This window comes from Adelges cooleyi, unplaced genomic scaffold, assembly GCF_023614345.1.
Source record: "Adelges cooleyi isolate 19-005CV unplaced genomic scaffold, UGA_ACOO_1.1 ACOO_flye_CR_arks_rails_tigmint_CR_PRNA_108, whole genome shotgun sequence".
NCBI classification, from domain to species: domain Eukaryota; kingdom Metazoa; phylum Arthropoda; class Insecta; order Hemiptera; family Adelgidae; genus Adelges; species Adelges cooleyi.
Window position 1 is genome coordinate 4,175,802 of NW_026095761.1, and position 19,905 is coordinate 4,195,706.

The following is a 19,905-nucleotide window of genomic DNA, read 5'->3' on the forward strand; positions in this document are numbered from 1 at the left end:
AAATATTAATGCATGTAAAAAAAAAAAAGGTTATAAAATGGATACACAAAAGTGACAATATGATGCAATATGGATTTTTGAAACCATAGTTCATACATAAGCGATGAGGTATAAAAATAGCGTTACCGAAGTACCATTGCAGTTTTCTTTATTTTCCTTTTTTTTGGTCGAGAATTTCGGATTAAACGTCTGGACTTATAAGCGATAACCGATTTGGTATGTGACTCAAGCTCTACGGTATTCATGTTTTAATGTATAATAAAACAACTTTGTATTTGGACTTTAAATCGTTTATTACCATTTCTAACGGCGGTTGTTGGGACTCGGTACTTAAAACAAAACGGCGGTGTTTATAATATTAACATGGACACGTTATTGGGCCGGATACAAGACATTTCATGCCGCCATTTTCGCGTTACACTTTCACTTTCAGTTAGAGATAATAGATAACAGATAAGTGATAAGTGATCAGAGACAAGATATAAGTGATAACAGATAAAAGATTCCGTGTAGTGGAGAAAACAACTAGGTCTTTTTGTTTGTTTACCTTGCAGCCTTCACACGATGTGACTCCATAGTGGTATCCTGAAGCCTTGTCGCCGCACACACGGCACGGCACGAACGATTTAGCAGGCGTGGTGTTGGAATCGGCTGCCGCAAAATGTTGATCTACAAAAAAAAATATTTGTATATATTAATGAAAACTAATCGAAAAATACGGACAACTTAGCCAAAACTTAACTGAGTAGGTAAGTAAAAGGAACCATGGATTTTAGTTTTTTTCTACAAGCAACGTGTAAAAACCAATTAAAAGCATTTACTTGGAAAAGTTATCTTTTATATGTTTTTTTATTAAAAATAGGAATTTTGATCCAAGTTTTTTGCATTTGGCTTTTGGATATTTGTTTGAAGCGCATTGTGATGATAATGCATACAAATAGGCTTTATTTTCAGCCTATAATAATTTGTTGCTGTTGTTTCGCACAGGTCGTAATTAACAGTAGTAGGTATAAAACAATTTTTCGGATACCTGTTGACAGTTGATTCACTCTCTCAACATAGCAACCTAGAAATTTACTACAATCAAAGTGTAATTTTTTCTATTTTTACAGACTGTTGAGAAAATTTCACAAGTATTATAACAGCCCCATTTCTAGATCTACCTTCAGTCTAATTTTCAGACCATAAACTCTATTATTTCATATTAAAAAGCCACTTAACGAAGGGGTTTCTAGAAATTTGGAACCCATTCTTCTACTACTTTTGAAAAAGTCATGGCGCGCTGTAATTTTAAGTTGAAAAATAATATGGAAAATTATCATGAATATGTTATTAAGCTGGATACAAGAAGTTTCATTCATCCATTTTCGCGTTACACTTTTACTTTCAGTTAGAGATATAAGAGAGTCAAGAGATAAGTTATAACGAGATAACATATAAGTGATAAATGAAACAAGATATATAAGTGATTAGGACAAAAGAGATAACAGGTATATCGTAGGGATATTATATAATATAACGATATAGTATACAACAGCGTAATAATAGGGAATACCTAGTTTTTTTTTTTTTTATATTGAAGGGGTGAATTTTTTTAAACTTTTTATCCAATAACCGTATCTTTCAGGAACAATTTCTGATCTACAGATTTGCTACAAGCAGAAATTTGCTCAGCCGTTTCAAAGATATCGAGAAACAAAAAAAAAAAAAAATTAAAAACACTCGATTGTACTTTTACAATGTGATGTGAAAAGACAATACCTTCACGGCTCCGAGCACAGTTCGCCCGCAGACATAACGAACGGGTCGTCCCGGACGACAACAATGACTATTAGGGAAAACTCTGCGTGTGTGTGTGCATGTACATGTATACACACGCTTATACGTTAGGACTCTACTCACCCGACCCACCCCTTCGGCCCTTTCCCTCGGAGGGGGGGGGGGCAGAGAACGGTCGCTTTTGGTACCGAGAACGACCACCATCGATCCGGCACTCGGCACAGACGGGCAACCCCGGCCGGTAGTGTATCCAAGTAACTAGGTCGCCGCCACTCGCCAGACCTGTCACGCCCTACATTCTGCGCTTTCCCCTCGTTTCCGCGTACCCGCCCGCCACGACCACCCCTCTCTCCGGCCGGTATACCGCGGCAAGCTTGCATATCATACACTATTTATGGCCACGGGTATAATAATAATATAGATACACAAACGCCACCGCCACCGTTTCCACCCCCGCCACGAACGTCAACGATAAATCAAGTCCCTCCCCCCCCCCCGGTCGCTTTTGAAATAGTTACGCGAAAAACACCATCGAACAGAGATATTACAATGTGCAATAACATTATTGTGAATTGACGATTCGTCAGAAGTGGGAAACTTGATCTTGGAATTTGTATCTCATTTGCGGATTTTGGTCGAGTATGAAGGGGAAAAAAAAGGGGTGTCGACGACAGAAATAATGTGTATGATTAGGTATTGAAACGGGCGTTTTTCATTAATATTAGGTAGTTTTTTTCGATCCGACGACCGCAATCCTCGAGCAAAGAAAACTACATTTTCAAACTTCTTTTCTCGTTAAGTTACTACAAAAAAAAATAACGTAAATAGCAACAAGGTTGAATCGGAAGTTACTAATGTAACGTGGTAACTAAAAAGTAACTGATTTTGTAACTTCGTTACTGCTGAGTTTCGTAGTTTTGGTACTTTTGAAAAAATAACATAGATCCTTGGTTTATGACCAACACGGCCTTTATATATCTAACTAAACAAAGTAAAAAAAAAAGAATGAATAGATGTAAAATCAATAGAATAACGGGTTTTTACTAAAATAAATAATCAACAAGTTTATTGATATGCAATATATTAATGCAATATCGCAAAATTAAACACACATAAATTGTTGATTTTTTTTTTTTTTTGCTAACCGAAAATGGCTTTTACATTTGCTCCGTTTTAATATTTTTGGACGACACACTTTGTCTAACTCGTGTCCGCGTTGAGGCGATTCTCCTAACTTATAATAATTATCGTTATGTAATATATTTTTCTCGTTAGAAATTATACAGATGCAACAGATAAACAGGGGAGGGGATCTGGGCCTCGTGGATAAGGAACCAATCGTATCCTCCTCGCTGACTGTAAGAAAAAAAAAATCAAAACAGTCCTACGCACACACGAAGCGGATAAAAGATGCACGTGTACAGATTTTACGGACGGTTCCTGGTATGCATATTACACTGCACGTATATCTCTATGTATAGGTATATATATATATATACACACACACGGAAAGGGTAATATTATTGTATCGATGGCGTAATAGCCCGGCTATAGGTGTAGCAACCGGACGCGGGAGAGAGTGAACTGTGAAGTACTTACACGCTGCATCAGCAGGTGCTCGTGCCGGTCCCGGTGCACCAGTGATCGTGTTTTGTATCTGGTCCGGCGATCGTGACAGTAAAGAAACAAAAAAAATATAATAATAAACGTATATATAAAAAAAAAAAAAAAACAATACGTTGGCGATTCCCAGATCTTATCGGAATTTCGTGGTTCGTCTAAGAAAGCAATATTTAAACAAAACTAAGAAATATGTGAGAAACGTTATTTCTAGGTTGCTATCGACCAATAGCCATTACAATAAGAATTTGTTTAGGAATTGACCAATGCTGCGGTGTATGTACTTTAAACGTTTCATCTTTACAGAATGCACAATACACGCGGACGATGTCGATAGTTATTTTACGAGTAGCTAGAAGGTAAAATGTAACGTGAAAGTGACAAGAGTTATGGACTTTTGTAACTTTCGCGTTACTTTTTCCTAATTTGTAACGTGTAACATATAGTTATTAGTTACAATTTATAACCTCCAATGCAATTATTATGAAATATATTAACTTAGTTACTAAAAAATCAGTAACGAGTTTTACTTATTATTTTATTAAATACAGAGTTAGCAAAAATATATAAAATATAATCAAAAATCATATTTTATATTCTACAGAGTCCCTCGAATCTTGGATCACAATGTTGTGAATAGAAAACCGAATAGATGATTTTTAAATTAATTAATCTCAGTGTAACACACACACATATTGGATTGGCCGTTAGGTACTTTATGCTGTTCAAACGATCACGGCAAATGTCATAACAACCAATATTGTAATCGACTTGGAAAGTAAAAGAAATTATACACTGTTCACTCCAGCTATTGGCATAATAATATTGTGCAATGTTATGCATCACTGGATCGGCCGAAACGTTTGGTACGATATTCTAAATTTTATATATATATATATATATGCAAAACGAATTGGCCAACTCTGTTGATTATTACAATGTTATTCGGGTAAACGTTCAACTATATTAGCAAGGTTGGACCGGTTACGGTTCATGATAATAACTCGGTTAGGCTTTTAAAAAGCTAGCTAGTTAAATCTTAAGAGTTGAAAAAAATATCATTTGTTACAACGCCAAAGAAAGAAGATAGAGTTAATTTACGTTGTTGTTAAATAATGTGTGGTTGAGCTAATTATAAGAAGAAAAAAAGATATACTAAGTCAAAACTCACGGTATACTTTTTAACTTAAACTTATGAACATTGTCAATAAAGGAGAGCGTTTAAAACTTTTTTATTCCGCAAGAAGTCACATTTAAAGTGCTCGACTCGGGCTAAACATACGACTTGTATGATAATAAAAAATATGATTTTTTTTTTATCTAAGAACGTGCGCACAGACGCCCCCAGCTTTGTTGGCACGCCCGCATTGGTCAGTGTAATATATTTATGATGGTACGGTTTAGCTTGTAAAAATTCCTAGACCTCCCGGTAACGCACACCTCGGTGGAGGAAATATAAAATGAAAAAAGTTGTTGTTTTTTTTTTTTTTACTACAATACTCTTTTGGCCGTAAACGTTAATCGATTTTTTTAACGGGCGTGTAATCATGGCGGGCTAGACGACAAATTAAACATTATAGGAAATGTGAGTGTATGTACCTATGCACAAGACTGAAACGTCTGAGGTGTTAAGAAAATGACGAATCGTGACCACGCACAAATGCCCGACGACGCCGTCTAAGGGAGACAGCCGGTGGCCGTTAATGACTTGGAGCCGCACCTAGCGTGGGATCTGGCGGTAGTACCAAATAATACACAGCACATATTGTACAATATACATATATCTGTATATCCACACACAAGTCAGACTGTATGTGTGTACACATCGACCCGTGCAAGTCGATTACAGTAATGACTGTTATGACATTTGCCGTGATCGTTTGAACAGCACGCGCAGCACAAAGTGCCGAACGACCAATCCAATGTGTGTGTGTGTGTGTGTGTGTATTACACCGAGATTGATTAATTTAAAACTCATCTATTCGGTTTTCTGTTCACAACATTGTGATGCCAGACATTCGACCGAATAGAGTGAACTCTGTAGAACATATAATATGATAACTCTACAATATTTAAGTGCCAATCCAGAAAGATTAGGTTAGGTTAGGTGCCGTCAAATTTAAATTTAAAATTATAAAAAAAAAGAGTCTTTGTAAACGTATAATTTTATATTATATATTTATATATTATGGCTGAACTCTAAACAACACATGTTACTTGTTGACATACTCCTACATTTAAATTACATTTTTCACTAAATTTTAATTTAATAAAGTAATAAGTATAACTCGTTACTGATTTTGTGGTAACTGGTTGAGTTAATATTGAGAGCAGGTGGAGGTTATTAATTGTAACTATTATGTTACACGTTACAAATTAGGAAAAAGTAACACAAAAGTTACAAAAGACCATAACTCGGTAACTTGCACGTTACATTTTACCTTCTAGCTATAATAGCTATAATATAATGTTGAAAGTACACAAATACAATAGCAAATACCGCATTGGTCAAGTCTTAATTAAATTCTTAATCTACTGGCTGTTAGTCGATTCGATACAATTAATCGCACAGATTTCTTTAATATAAGTCTGTAAACAGTAAAGAGGGTTTGTTCATGGAGCGACCACGAATTCTCTAGTAAGTAATGATTTTTTTACATAAGCCTTTTATCACGGTATATACCGGGCCCAACCGATTCGGATGTCCGACTCCCAGTAACAATATATTATGATAATATTACATTAACATAATATGTCTTTGTATACACCGCGCCGCGGTATGGTGCAGTGTTTACATAACCGAAACCGTACACGTTTCTCGAATCTTCGTTGGGAATAAAACGAAATAATAAAAAATAATTAAATGTCAGAGTGGCGTTAAAGACCGACACGTGCCCGAGTTGGAATCCAGAGTATAAAAGGTATTCAACCGAAAGGTATTGAATGTGTGATTTAACTATAACCCTTAACTCCTAAAATGGATATAAAGTCGTTTAAAAACCTAATACCTATGTAAATTACTTACTCAACGATGATATTGTTGTAATCGAAAACAACAACACTTTAAGAATAATTCGAGTTAAGTTTTCAATTGAAAATTAATTAAAAAAAGGTTCAATGAACTTTGCGTTGCATAGATTATATTAAAATCTGCATAGAAAAGCAATCTGCTTTTCAGAGTGATTTTCTTGTAGTTTTTCAAAACTAACTCGCCGAGTTAACATTATATTGAAGCTGACGGTAAAAAGTAACTCGTTAATTCGTTAATTTAGGATTACAAGTAACGAGTTAAACATTTTTGGAAAAAGTAACTTTTCAATTTGTAATTCGTTAATGAAAACGTTAATAAAAAAACCCAAAATTCTTACATCGGTAAATGCGAATTTTCATCCAAGTGAAAAATTCAATTTTCAAATATTTATCGTATTATAATGGTTACAAAACGATTTGTGATAGCAAAAAAAAAAAAAACTCTTTAGTGTAACGTTGTCGTCGGAAGAGTAACTCGGTGAGTTTAGAAAAATGTTCAAGAAAAACAACTTTAAACTTTAACTTTCTAACTTGTTAATGTCATCCTCGGGTACACGCGACACAACAATGCGCGGGAGGTGTTAATAATAATAAATTGTATTTGTATATTGTTTTTATTATTTTTTTTTTTCGACTTCGGGTCGGGGAAGCGGGAAGAGCAGCAAAAGGATTCCGTCACCGCGGCCGGTTCAATAACCTGTTGTGTGTGTATGTGTCTTGGTCGACACACACACACACATATAATATACTTAAAGACAGCAAACGACCATGTGTGTGTGTGTATGGTGGTCGGTCGACGCGAGCGCGCGGTATAACCAGTTTGCCAACTCAGCCTCATCCGTGCTGTGTGCCGTGTGTGTGTGTACCTATACACCGGCCGAACGGTCGGTCTCGAACGTGGTTCATACCAAAACTCAAAACATAAACCAGTTCCGACAATAAATAATTAATCGCCTCCCCTCGCCCTTGCTCCCCTCCCCTTGCCCCCCCCCTCCCCCTCATACACACACACACACACACACTTACCCCGACTGCGATGCAGGTACGACTCTTTTTTTTCTTTTTTTTTTATCCGTCCGTTTTGCTCGGTCCTTCCTGTTCGTAACATGTTCCAGCAACAACATCCTAATGTACACACAGGTGGAGGTATATATATGTATATCTATCGCCAGTAATACATATTATTAATGTCCACGTGAACCATAGGGTAAAAATATAAACATCATAATATAATGTACACGTACTTGGAAACGAAGCAATCGACGGAAGGCAACGGTCGACAGCGAGACCGTTCTCGGTTCTAAATAAATGTAAAGACAACTTTAAGTTGTGAAAACACTAGACAATATACCCCTTGATAATTGTACAGATCAATAGACAAATTGGAATTTCATTTGGTAACGTGATATTTGTATAAATCCGATAAGTGCAGTAGAGAAACCAAAATTAGTTAAATTCCGCATTCCGGTCACGCTGCAACTCGGCTTTACACTTACTTCATAGTGTTTTACTTATCTCGATTTTCAGTGCGACCACTTTAGAAGTAAAAACATTTTTATACGAAAATTAGTAAACAATTGTGGCGACACTACATGTGTTATCATTGAATAACACTTATAATTGGTGGAGATCAGGGGAGGGGAGGATTTAGAATCCCAAACTTAAAAGAATATAACATTTTTTCTTTTTTATACTTTTGTAGTTTATAGTTTGCCATATTTTTATATATAAAATATAACCTCGTCACTTATGTGTCCAACTTTTATGAACTTAAGCTTTAGATAACGTATATAGTTAATAAATTATTTTAGTTGAGAATAAATGTTAAAAATGTCTAGTGGTCAAAAACTAGTTTTCGATAATTACTTATAAATCTAAGTAATTATTCGAACCAGGAAAAATGTTCAGCAAATAAGTCTTGATTTACAAAGTTAATAATGTATAATAATATAACATTACCGTTTAAAAATGTTAAGTTCGTTGGGATTTTATTGTTGAAAAAATGGGCTAACTAATCACTACAATTAGCATGTATGAAAAAGAATAATCTAAAAAAGTCTAAGATTATTGACTGAGTCAAAGTAAACCAATCACCCCGTATATAGTGATTAATATTATATTATATTGTAAAACAGGAATAAAGAGACGTTTTATTTTAATTTTTTTACCAAGCTCACCTCGGTATGAGAAAAAGTTCTTTTTTTTCTTTTTGGTTTTTGCATAATTAATACAACGAATCGATTTGAGTTATGAATTTTTTAAAAGCGTTTTTTTTATGTCGACCCAAGAAATAAACGCCGTCTGGGCCGACGACGTTTGTCAACGCGGTTATAGGGGGGAAAAAACTATTTGCAGCCTTAGGTGAACTTTGTTTTAAAGCAAAGCAAGTTCTGCAAGTTCATAATTTGTTAACAATTGGTCATTTCGGTATTACACCTAATCGTTTCACAGATATCAGATTATCAGCCAAGTAATCTTTTCTTACGCTGTTCGTTATTAAATCAAAAGAACATTTATTATAATTTTTTTTAAAATTACCTAAATAATATCAGTTGCATCTTAAGTGAATTTAAATAATTTATTGCACGTTAAGGATTTTGTTTAGAGCATCGACCAATGTTTTTGTTTGAGAAAATTAGTATTTTCTTGTGATGTATTGTTTATCGGTTAACATGCGTCTAATAAATAAGTTAGATTGCACCTACGCAAGACATGGTTTTCGGCCAACAAGCAAAATATACAGTATGGACAGAATGTTAGAAAATATGCATCGTATCGTGTTCGTTCATTTCTTTCAATCGCTTTGCATCTTGTAAAAGACACCCACCTACATGTTGTCAGAAACTTAAACTGTACATTTACATACCTATAGACTGGTTTGGATACAAGTAAGCGCGTAAGTACTGTTGAATTTAACATGTTGGCCAAACATCAGATCTGTTTTTATATCAAACCACCGCTCTAGCAACGATGCTAGTATTACCTATTCTAATAGCGAAAAAAAATCCTGTCCCGCCAACGATTAATGATCGACACGAAGCGGCGGTTAAGGCGTTCGTAACCGGCTTGCAGTTAAGGTATAGTCATGATAATAATAATAATAATAACAACAGCAACAGCAACATAGGAAATAGTACCGAAGCGATGCTGTGTATCTGCTATACTAAGGTATGCAGTCATCACGCGCTGCTGGAGACTCGCATAATAATTTTATGGCTTGCGGTGTGGGAATTTTCATACAACTATATGGCAGTTGTCTGGTTTGTGTACACTCAGAGGCATGCACTTGCCTAGACCAAGTCGTGTAGGAAATCCATGCATACATTACGTGTGTGTTAAGTATAGTATTACAGTCGAGCTGTTAAGTGCAATTTGCCAGCAGCCTAATACTGATACCATTTAGAACGCATTAAAATTAAAATCCACACGAGTTATATAACTAGTTGATATCTAGATTGGCTTTGAAACGTTGAGAAAATCAAAAGCCAGTCCACAACAGCTGTTGTTGTGTTCGTTACACAACATAAGAACAGCAAAAGATTTATGTATTTCATTTTTCTTGAAACGGTGGAGGAAAAATGTCTCCTGAAAAAAATGTCTCCTTGATAACAAAATGTTTTGATTAACGCGAAGAATCGCTTTCTCAGACGCCAAAAAGCTATTTCGAATTAAAAAAAACTTAGATAATGCACGACTTTACAAACTCACGCCGGCCGTTCTGATTAAAGTGAAAACTTTAAGCCGTTAGGTAAGCAATTGTTTTTTTAAAAAAAATCCATTCCTGATCTTTGTTATGTAGTGTATACTTGCTTATATTAAACAAAAATTGTAAGACATTGCCCAAAGAAAAATTCCACAAGAGACATAAAAGTGTAATTCCATTAATATTGTTATTATTAAAGATGTGGTACATAAATAATTATGTATCATTTAACGACTTGGTTTGGTTGTGTACAACATACAAGTAACTCCGTTTTTCAGTGCAAGTGAATAGTTTAACAATAATTTTTGATCTCTTCTACCTTCGAAAATACACACTTAACAGCTGTCTTATGATTTTTAAACAACGTTTCATGATACATTTCCCTGTACATAGTTGTACGTGTAAGTATACATTTTGTCTTTCTGTGACCATTTTTGTAAAAGACACTTCACGCTTAACCTTACAGCCTTCATTCGGCTCTCCTCGAGTGCGTTTTATCTTCCCATCCAAATCCATTATTTAATAGCATCATAGTAGTATCTTGTCAGACTATCGAAACGGCTAGTGAAACAATCTACCGGTGTACTTGGAATACAATTTTGATTTTGAAAAAAACTCTTTTCGACAAGGTGTTGTTCCGACGCTTGACGCCGGTTGGGTAATTTACAAAATGAACACATCTACATATTTAAAAAATATAATAACTTCAAAAAAAAAAAAAAAAATGGAATTTACAACCGCTTCGCCGAGTTTCCTAATTTGCAGGTGTGCGCTATAAAGTGCAATTTATTACCTGGGAGCCGTCGAGGCGTGAAGACAAACATACCGGAGAGTTTATTATTATTATTTTTTTTTTTTGAAATTAAACTTGAATGAATACCCGTTGTAATATTAAAAAAAAACAGTGAAATACATTCGCTCAAATCTCTATAGGTTATTTAATGAAATGGTTTGATCGTCGGTTTAATTAAATATTATATAATATTGTTACAACCAGTAGCGGTCCATAATGTTGCCTTATATTTTTTTTTCAATTAAATTTTCTTAAACGAAATTAATTCAAAACAAAAACAACGAGAGGTTCTGAACCTGAACTATAAATCAAAGGTTATCGGATAGTATGAACAACATAAAAAGTAAGAACTCGCGTTTCCAATAAACTCAAAAGGAAAAAATATTTAAATATTTAATTATCTGATAATCCAATAGAAACTGGTTTTTATTATTTGTTCCTGATTTGACTGTCCAAAGTATACTGCTGGCGATGTGATGGTATATTTTATGTGTTTGACACAAAACGGTTTTTTCGAATTAATTAAAACTATTAAAGTTTTCCAACATAAAATGTCAACTCAATTCAATTTTTAAAAACACTGATTAAGGATTCGCAAAGATATCAGTGTAACCGCATGAATTAGTAAAACAGTATAAATTATTATAAAAGATATTTTTTTTTACAATATTACCGTACAAACTCTTATTACCGTTACCTTATCAATCATAAGATTTAAATGATAACCTACTATATTATCAGATGATTTCATAGTTTTTGTTTATATATTATGTATGTACAGGGTGTATCAGAATTTAATGTCGCACTCTACGAGGCGTTACTACGGATAGATTTTTTTATGTTAAAAATTCAGGTTTTTATGGGGGTTTTCCGGGGATGTTTGTAAAATATCAATCGAGTTTTCGACATAAAAAAAAACCCTATTCTTAGGGCTCCTGTGTATGCAAGGTAATTTTTTTTATCGCGAGCCACTCAATATCTAAACAACGTGATCTCAATATCTCGAACAATTTTATGTTTTTAACCCCCTGCCAAGCTAATTATTTTTATATCGACTTTTGAAACTTAAACGGTAACGTACACATTTTATTAACTTTTTAAATTATGAATATTTTACTAAACGTGTCGACTACTGGTTGATAACCAGTTTTGAACAATTGTTTTTAAAGTTAAAAAAGAGTTTAAAAGTTAAGTGCGCGCAGATAAAAATAATACTACACTAAACTCCTTTCCTCCTGCTCTAAACTTGAAACTTAAATAACTTCAAAGGCGGTTATCCGAAACTAGTACCCACCACCCCGTAGAGTGTAACGCATTCGTTTCTGGTACACCCTGTGAGCAATTATTGCGAACTGCTCGCGGTTTACTTTTGTGCCGGAAGGCCAACGGGATTAACAATATTATTAAGACGGAGAAATAAAAAAATCGCCAGTGTTTTTTTTTTTTTTTTAATTATTGGACGAAGAATTGAACGTCCAATGCACCTACCTATTATGCATAATAATATTACGTTGGCGCTGGCCCAAAGCGATTTTGGTAACCAATGCCGACGGATACATGGGTGCGTGCCCGCCGCACACGAGGCACAGATACACCTATACAGGCACATCGTGTACCGACGGTGGTGTGTGTTATTGTACAGGTACTATTGCGCGTTAGTCACGGTAACGGTACTCGAGCGAAGAGTGAATGATCTTCAACGTCAACAGCGCAAGCGGTGACCGATCTTCGACCGGCGGCCGATGCCAACAGCCGCGGCGTGCGAATCCCGCGGACGCCGAAACAACACACCTACCGACCAATTCGCGCACCACCGTGTGTGTGTATGGGTTAGGCACCACACCTGTGCCGACAACGCAAGCGTATGCAAATCCCGTGTAACGCAGTTGAAAAAAACAATTTTTTCAAAAACAAATCCTCCACGTACAGAGTGATTCGTTTAGATCAAGACACTATTTTTTCTTTTCTTTTAATAAAATAAAATGTTGTAGTAGTTCTTTTTGGAAACTTTTTTGTTTTTGTTTAACAATATTATAAAATAACTAAAATATATATTTTGCCAGAGCTCCGTCGATTTTCGATCAACTCAAATGGTGACTAATATATTTGTTGAACATATTTTTAAATTGACAATATTTTGACTGGTCGATAACCAGTTTTGGATACTTACGCAAAATGTAGGACGGGAGATCGGGGAGATGTAGTAACTTTTAAAAAAAATTACCCAAAACAGGTTATCGAACAGTCGACATTTTCCGTTGATTATTCTTAATCTAGAAATTTAATAAAGTATAGACACGACCACTCGAGTTTTAAAAAATTTAATAGAACTCTGGAAAATGTAAATATTTGGTAACTTTATAATATTGTACAATAACATACCTACCTAATTGAAAAACGCTTTAAAAATGAAAAACTATAAAATTGCTATTGCTTTCAGAGTACATTTATGTCTTACGTTAATTGATCACCGACAAATAACCAAAGATAATAATATGATAATGTATTATATCTACTAGTGTGAAATAATTTAGCAAATTCGTTACAAAGTTATACACAGAAAAAAAGCGACAAAAATAGTAACGCAGTATGTAACATGACGTTAATGTTATTATAAAACGTTATTTGTTAATAAAAACATGGCAAATTTTAAAATAAAAAATAGTAATGTAATAAAAAAAACTTAATCGTCAAGCTTAAATAAAAACACTATTACTCAAATATATTATATTATATTATTTAATTTTCCTCTATCGTAAGCAGTAGCGTTATTGAAGAAAAAAAATGTAACTTAAGTAACGTGGAGTCAAAGAGCTCATAACATTTGTAATAGTTGTAGTAGAATTAATTTTGTTTTCCATACTTGATTTTTTTATTAAGTTAACATCGAATACATTGTAAATGTGCCTGTATTTTTTTTTCTAACCAAGGCAACCAGTATTTAAAAAAAAAATTATGTAACTTTGAAAGTTTCACTTAACTTTTTCCCATCTGTAAGTTGACAATCTTAATGAGTTACAATTTCGCCGTTGTTAAAGTTACTCCATTTACAATGTATATACTAGGCAGACGACCATCAGAAAAGTGTGTAAAGTCTGTACTATTGTGGAATTTCTATCTTCGAATGAAATCGAAACCGCATATAAATACACGGGCATATAAAACTGACCGATTGTAAAATAAAAAAATCGTCCACATCATAAACGTGTGAATAGTGTAACATTGACATTGTAAATACAATTAAAAATATTATTAGGTGCCAATAACAATAATTATGTACCGAGCACACGAACGTCTTATATAGTCGATGGATAATCTTAGGTTTTTTATTTGTTAATCAACGTCCATTGCTGATAAACGATGTATTATTTAATAATTAATGTTTTCGACATTTTAAAAAGGCAGATAACGCGTCATGCATGTCATTCGCTCGCATTGAGGCTGTACAAGAAATTTAGGGTCGGTGAACTCACTTTTGTACGATTAAGAACATCCTATCTCTCCCCCCCCCCTTACAGACCAAAATAACAAGTGTTTTTTTTCTTTCAAAATTTTTTTTTTTAAATACAATGAACGGATATTTTAACGCGCGAGGAAACGTTTCTACACCGTTTTTTTTAAAAAAAAAAAATCACTTTATTCTATGCCGGTCGCAAATTATAAACGAATTACCTACCTATCTAGATTTGTATTTAATTTTTTTTTTTGCATTTAAAGTTAAGTCGTGATAGCCGTCCGGCAAGGTTGGTATTAACTTGACCAGATTGAGTTACAACAATTGGCGCCGTGTTATCGCCAGTTTAATTTTAAAGTACAGACGAGCGAAATTAATTAAACTATAAACGCAAATACTAAACCAGAGTGAGTATAGCCTTTAATCAATTAGTCGGATGTTATTGAATTCGACCAACGACTAAAAATTGAAGTTTAAAACAATTTATTGCAATTGTTTCAATGAAAACACTGTGACTTGAAACCGGAAAAACGCGGTGGTGTAAAGCAAAGAGGTGTGGCAGCAAGAGTTTATTTTTTTTTTTACCTAACCGTTTTTTTGACAAACGGCAATGGCTGAAAAAGTGGAAAAAGAGGAGGAGGAGGACAAGCGCAGAGACAGCAGCTGTCTCGATAAATAAATAATCGTCGTCACGAATAACGGCAATTTGTAATAACAGTCAACTGCGATGCTATGTATACCATTGGAAAATACCTAATGGAATATAAATAGCAACCAATGCGCGGTTTTTTTTATTTTATTTTCACCTAAAAAGTACTCATTTTTTAAGCAAGCATTGAAATGCATTCATTGAATTTCATTTCTTTTTTAGAGGAATCCAATCATGAATGTATTACATAAATTTGCTAACAACGAGGAATGGTAAAGCATTGGTTTTATGCCAGAATAAGTACGCAAATGAATGGATTCCGAAAAAAAAAAAAAAAACGATTTTCCGTTTAGAAACGAGAATTAATTATTTTTTCAATCATATTCGGAGTCAAAATTTTAGTGGCTTCAACGTACACCGGTTAGTCGGTGGTCACCTTTGGGCCTGTCTTTAATCTACCTGCCTACATCTACAATGAAGGTATATTGTTACAATAAATCAATTTATATGGTTTACCTATACAGCTACTCTGTTTGTAATCATATTATTTCAATAGCTTCAATATAGCACAAGAGTAAATATTAAACATGATTTTTTAAACAAGTTTTGAAATGCATTCATTATGAAAATGAAGAATGGCGAATGGGATACTTTTCAATTTACTTTTTTCATCTCAGAAATGGCAATGCAATGAATATAATAAAAAAACACCGAGTATAATCTACATAATATTTTAGGTTTTTTTTTTTTTTGAGGAGCAATATTTTTAAACTTTTTTTTTGTATCCGAGTACAGTTTTAGTATACCAACCGTACATGTAATTACATCTATTACATTGTTGTTAAAACATTAACGCGCCGAAATAATGTTCTCTAATCGTTGTGCCGATAAAGCAGCACAGGCGAGAGGAATGTCAATGAATCAATTATTCATTAAAAAAAAATGATGATATGCGACACGAGCAAAACGAATCGTTTAACAACGAAATCACATTCAAAACGAGTAAAAACAGTGCACTTAATACATGTTTATTTTGGGTATATATTATACGAATCATTTTCAAACAGTTATATTTGGCTATTTGATTGCTACAATTTAACATCAACGAGTACCGTTAAACTTAGGCAGCTGAACATGTTTCCAAGTCACGTTTTTCTCAATAAACCCGTTAGACCAAAACTATAGCCGTTACAAAGCAATCCGTCTTAATGCCTTTGGTAACTTTTAACCCATTAACGGTGCAGCAACTGAAGTTGGTAAAACAAATTATAGCACTTGAAGGAGGGTCGAATTTGTTGTGGTCGGGTTAAATACTTGTATCTATGGATATATGTTTTTAATTTTTCGCCGATTTGGACATTTTTGTGACATGTTTCTCAATACCTTTATATTTGATTGTAAAATAATTCCTGTACAGGTTAGGTTAGGTAAGGTTAGCTCGTCCGTTGACTTATAGTGTGCACTGCTATCCACTCGAACCACAGGAATGTTCAATGATTTTACATGTTTTTTTTTTTTTTTTTTTTTTATCGGTTTGGTATCGCGATTACCTCCAAATGGGATATTATATTGGTATGATGCGATCGGCTTTATGTAAATCATCGCCAAAAGATAAAATAATAATATGTTGAGTGCGACCAGAACGTACCAGATGTAATAATATGTATACACGTTGTGGGTATTAATTATTATTCTACACACTTTCAAGCGATGACTTTTGTAAGCTGGTGTGTGATGTTTGTTTTCAATGTAAAAAAAACTTTTCGTTTGCATTAATTGATATTATAACGTACGACTTGCGCAATCACTTCCTATATATATATATATATATACATAAATGCACCTGGTAACTATAATTATAATATTATTATACTATATGCTGTACCGGTTGTAAAATGTGTTGTGATTACTTATTTCGTTTGTACTTTCACCGAGCGGCTTACGCGCGGTTATACAATAATAAAAACGACATCCGATAGCGAGTCGGTTAGCTTAGGATATTTCTGAAACGGAAAAACCGTATTGATTAGAAAATATCTATGGATAAAACCAAGATCCCTCGAAGACGCCGGGTAAAATATAGTACTACCAGAGTGTTCAAACGGCGCTAGTATCAATCACGAGAAATTCGTTAACTGTTAAACAATTATTGCAATTTTTAATATATACTATACTGCTAATGTGTTTCAATTCACGAGGTTCGTTAGTTTTTTTTCCCAATATCGTATTTAAAAATTTAAAGAAAATTGTACACCAAGTACTAATGTAAAACTAATTTTAATAAAAATTGGTCACTTGTACCCTTTTGGTCAATAAATTAATTTTTTTCCAACTTCCTCGACTTATCCCGTCCGTCTAATCTATACTAAGTCTAAATCTATCTTATCCTCTATCTACATAATATACCCACGTTTTCTTCAGCTTTACCAAATGCTCTACCCAACTCATTTAAATGTATACATTTCTCATTCCATCAAACCCCCACATTTCCATTTCGGGTATGTTGGTTTTATTTCTTTATCCAGAACTGATGCAGAACTCAAGCCAGTCAGTTGCCTCTGTCCGCCTCGTCCAACTGTGCACATATTTTTCACGTGTCGCATCTTCTTCGCAATTGCGCCAGTCTTTTGCGCAAAATTGGGCATCAATACTGGTCGAGGGTCAGGGTAGGTTCTCTATAGCTCGAACTCGCGGTGCTCGAGAAATCCGAGTAAATTTTCAGTTTAATTAAAGCGAATGGAAAAAGGTTGGGTATGTACCTTGGACGGCGGCCGTCGAGGACGACGGCGTAGCGTTGCTGGCGGTGGGCGCGCGTGGCGTCGCTACGTATACGGGCGCGGCGGTCGGTGCCGGCGGCCGGTGGTACGTCGAGCTGCTGGGCGACTGGACGCAGACGTCCTGGAAAGCTGCGTGCGGCGACGATACGGCCGATTCGACAGAACCGGGGTCGTCGCCGAACGGCTGCGACGACGACGGGTCGTGGCTCTCAGAACCCGCGGTGTCTGTGGTGGTGTCGTCGAAAAAGCTCAGGTTGAACTCTTCCGTGGTGCCGGCGCCGAACGATACGTCGGCCGTCAGCTTGTCGGGCGGAGGCGCTCCGCCCAGGCCCGTGCTCAACGACTGGTTGAACACGTCCATGGCGTTCGGACCGCGATAAGGGTGGCTTTTCACAGCGAGACTCGCGACGGAGTCGGCTGCGGTGGCGGTGGCGGTGGCGATGAGCACGACAACGACGGCGGCTGCGACGGCGGTCCCTGCGGGTCGGTCAGGTCACGGCACTGCAGCGGAACATGGTGGTGACCGCACATGGCTGTTGCACGCTTATCTCGTGGACGGACTCGCGGCAACACCGACAGGTCGCATACTAAAATATTATTTTTATGGAAACTACGAGCAAAAAACAAAAACACACTCCGAACACACACCGTTGCCCTGTTGACGGATAGGGGAAAAAAAGGAAACAAAATATTATCAAAATCCAATTCGGCGATCGGCCTTTATCGCGCGTTAGGACTGTGTTACACAATAACTACACACGTGTTAATCCCGCACTCGAGACACCGCAAACCCGCTGCCGTGTCTTGGTACGTGGAAGACGGCAGGTAAACTACTACTACGCTATGTACTATGGCCGGCCCGTGTAAGCGTATATTATGGTTGTGTGTGAGTGTACTGTTGATAGTTCAGTGACCGCGGCCGCAGGTTGTAAGATGAAGTGGCAGTGGCGGCAGCGGCGGCGGTGGTGGTGCGGTGGCGGCGGCGGCGATGATGATGATGGTGGCGATGGTAGTACTGTGTTGTACGCACTCGACGTCGTAGCCGTCGTCGCGGCGGCACCGGTACCGGCATCGGTTTAGTGGGAGTGCCGCGGCGTGATGCCGCCGCAGCCGCAGCGACTGCGGTTGCCGCCGTCGTCCGGCGGGCCCACACAGGATTCATACTTACTGCCGGCCGCCAGTGGCGATGAGTGTCGCGTGATGGACACCAATTTGTTTCTATTATTTTGCGCCAGCCACCAGATGGACGCCGGTCGCTATCGTTTTGCCAAAGTTCCTTTTTAATGGGAACTGATTCAGTTACAAACCTTGGAACTGGTTCAAATTACAAGTTCAAACTTATAAATGTTCTAAAAGAAGAACTGGCTTCTTTTTCCGTTTCATTAAATTATGAAATTCATCTGTAAGTTCAATGAGTCCTATAGGAAGTATTTACTCTTCAACCCCCCCCCCCCAAAAAAAAATTGAAATCAGACCATTCAACCAACAAAATGGCATATGTAACTCATAGGACAAATTGTATAGGTTTAAAGTTTACACCTAAAAGCTCGAAGAAATTAATCTAGGAATTTAGTCGACATGATCAAAACTAAGTAAAACCTGCATTGCCAAAATGGGAGACACCTTACAACTTATGTAAGATATAAGTTAAAATCCTTTTTCTATTTTTTTTTCATAATAGAATAAATTGTAACTATAGCCAATTTTAAGAAATAATGACGTACAACAATAGTGGTCGTCCGAATGTGAGAGAGGAGGAACAAATTTTGAAATCTCAAATTATAGGTACCTTAACAAGTGAACAAGTGTGCCGAGTAATTCTTTTTAATGAAGTATATATTTTTTCATTTAGTTTTATAAAAAAACAATACTTGGCTTAAGATTGGAGCTACTCCGATGTTCACCCTCCTCTTTGGTACCCAACTAACGAATAGAGAATCGCACGGAAATTTTACATTATAATGTGTAGCCAAATAAATAAAACGGTTATCTCCTTGAGAAGGAGCATTAATTGTTGTTTTTTGATATTTCTATCATTAGAAACCATGTTTAAGTCCCTGAGCATCATGTTTGTGCGCGTTGAGCCTAAAATGTTTTGAA

At 35.8% G+C, this 19,905-nt stretch overlaps 1 protein-coding gene across 2 annotated transcripts in view; it reads right to left on the reverse strand.

Annotated features, from left to right (window-relative positions):
* Window positions 1-19,905, reverse strand: part of LOC126838551 (ecdysone-induced protein 78C) — a 55,648-nt gene that overhangs the window by 18,251 nt on the left and 17,492 nt on the right. The window contains exons 1-2 of one of the 2 annotated variants that reach the window (XM_050573059.1): window positions 17,788-18,722; window positions 548-669 (exon numbers count right to left, since the gene is read on the reverse strand). In XM_050573059.1, the coding sequence (XP_050429016.1) occupies window positions 548-669; window positions 17,788-18,166 (501 nt within the window). In that variant the 5' untranslated portion in view covers window positions 18,167-18,722. Of the gene's footprint in view, window positions 1-547; window positions 670-17,787; window positions 18,723-19,905 lie in introns of those variants that run through there. The other variant, XM_050573067.1, reaches the window with a different exon arrangement.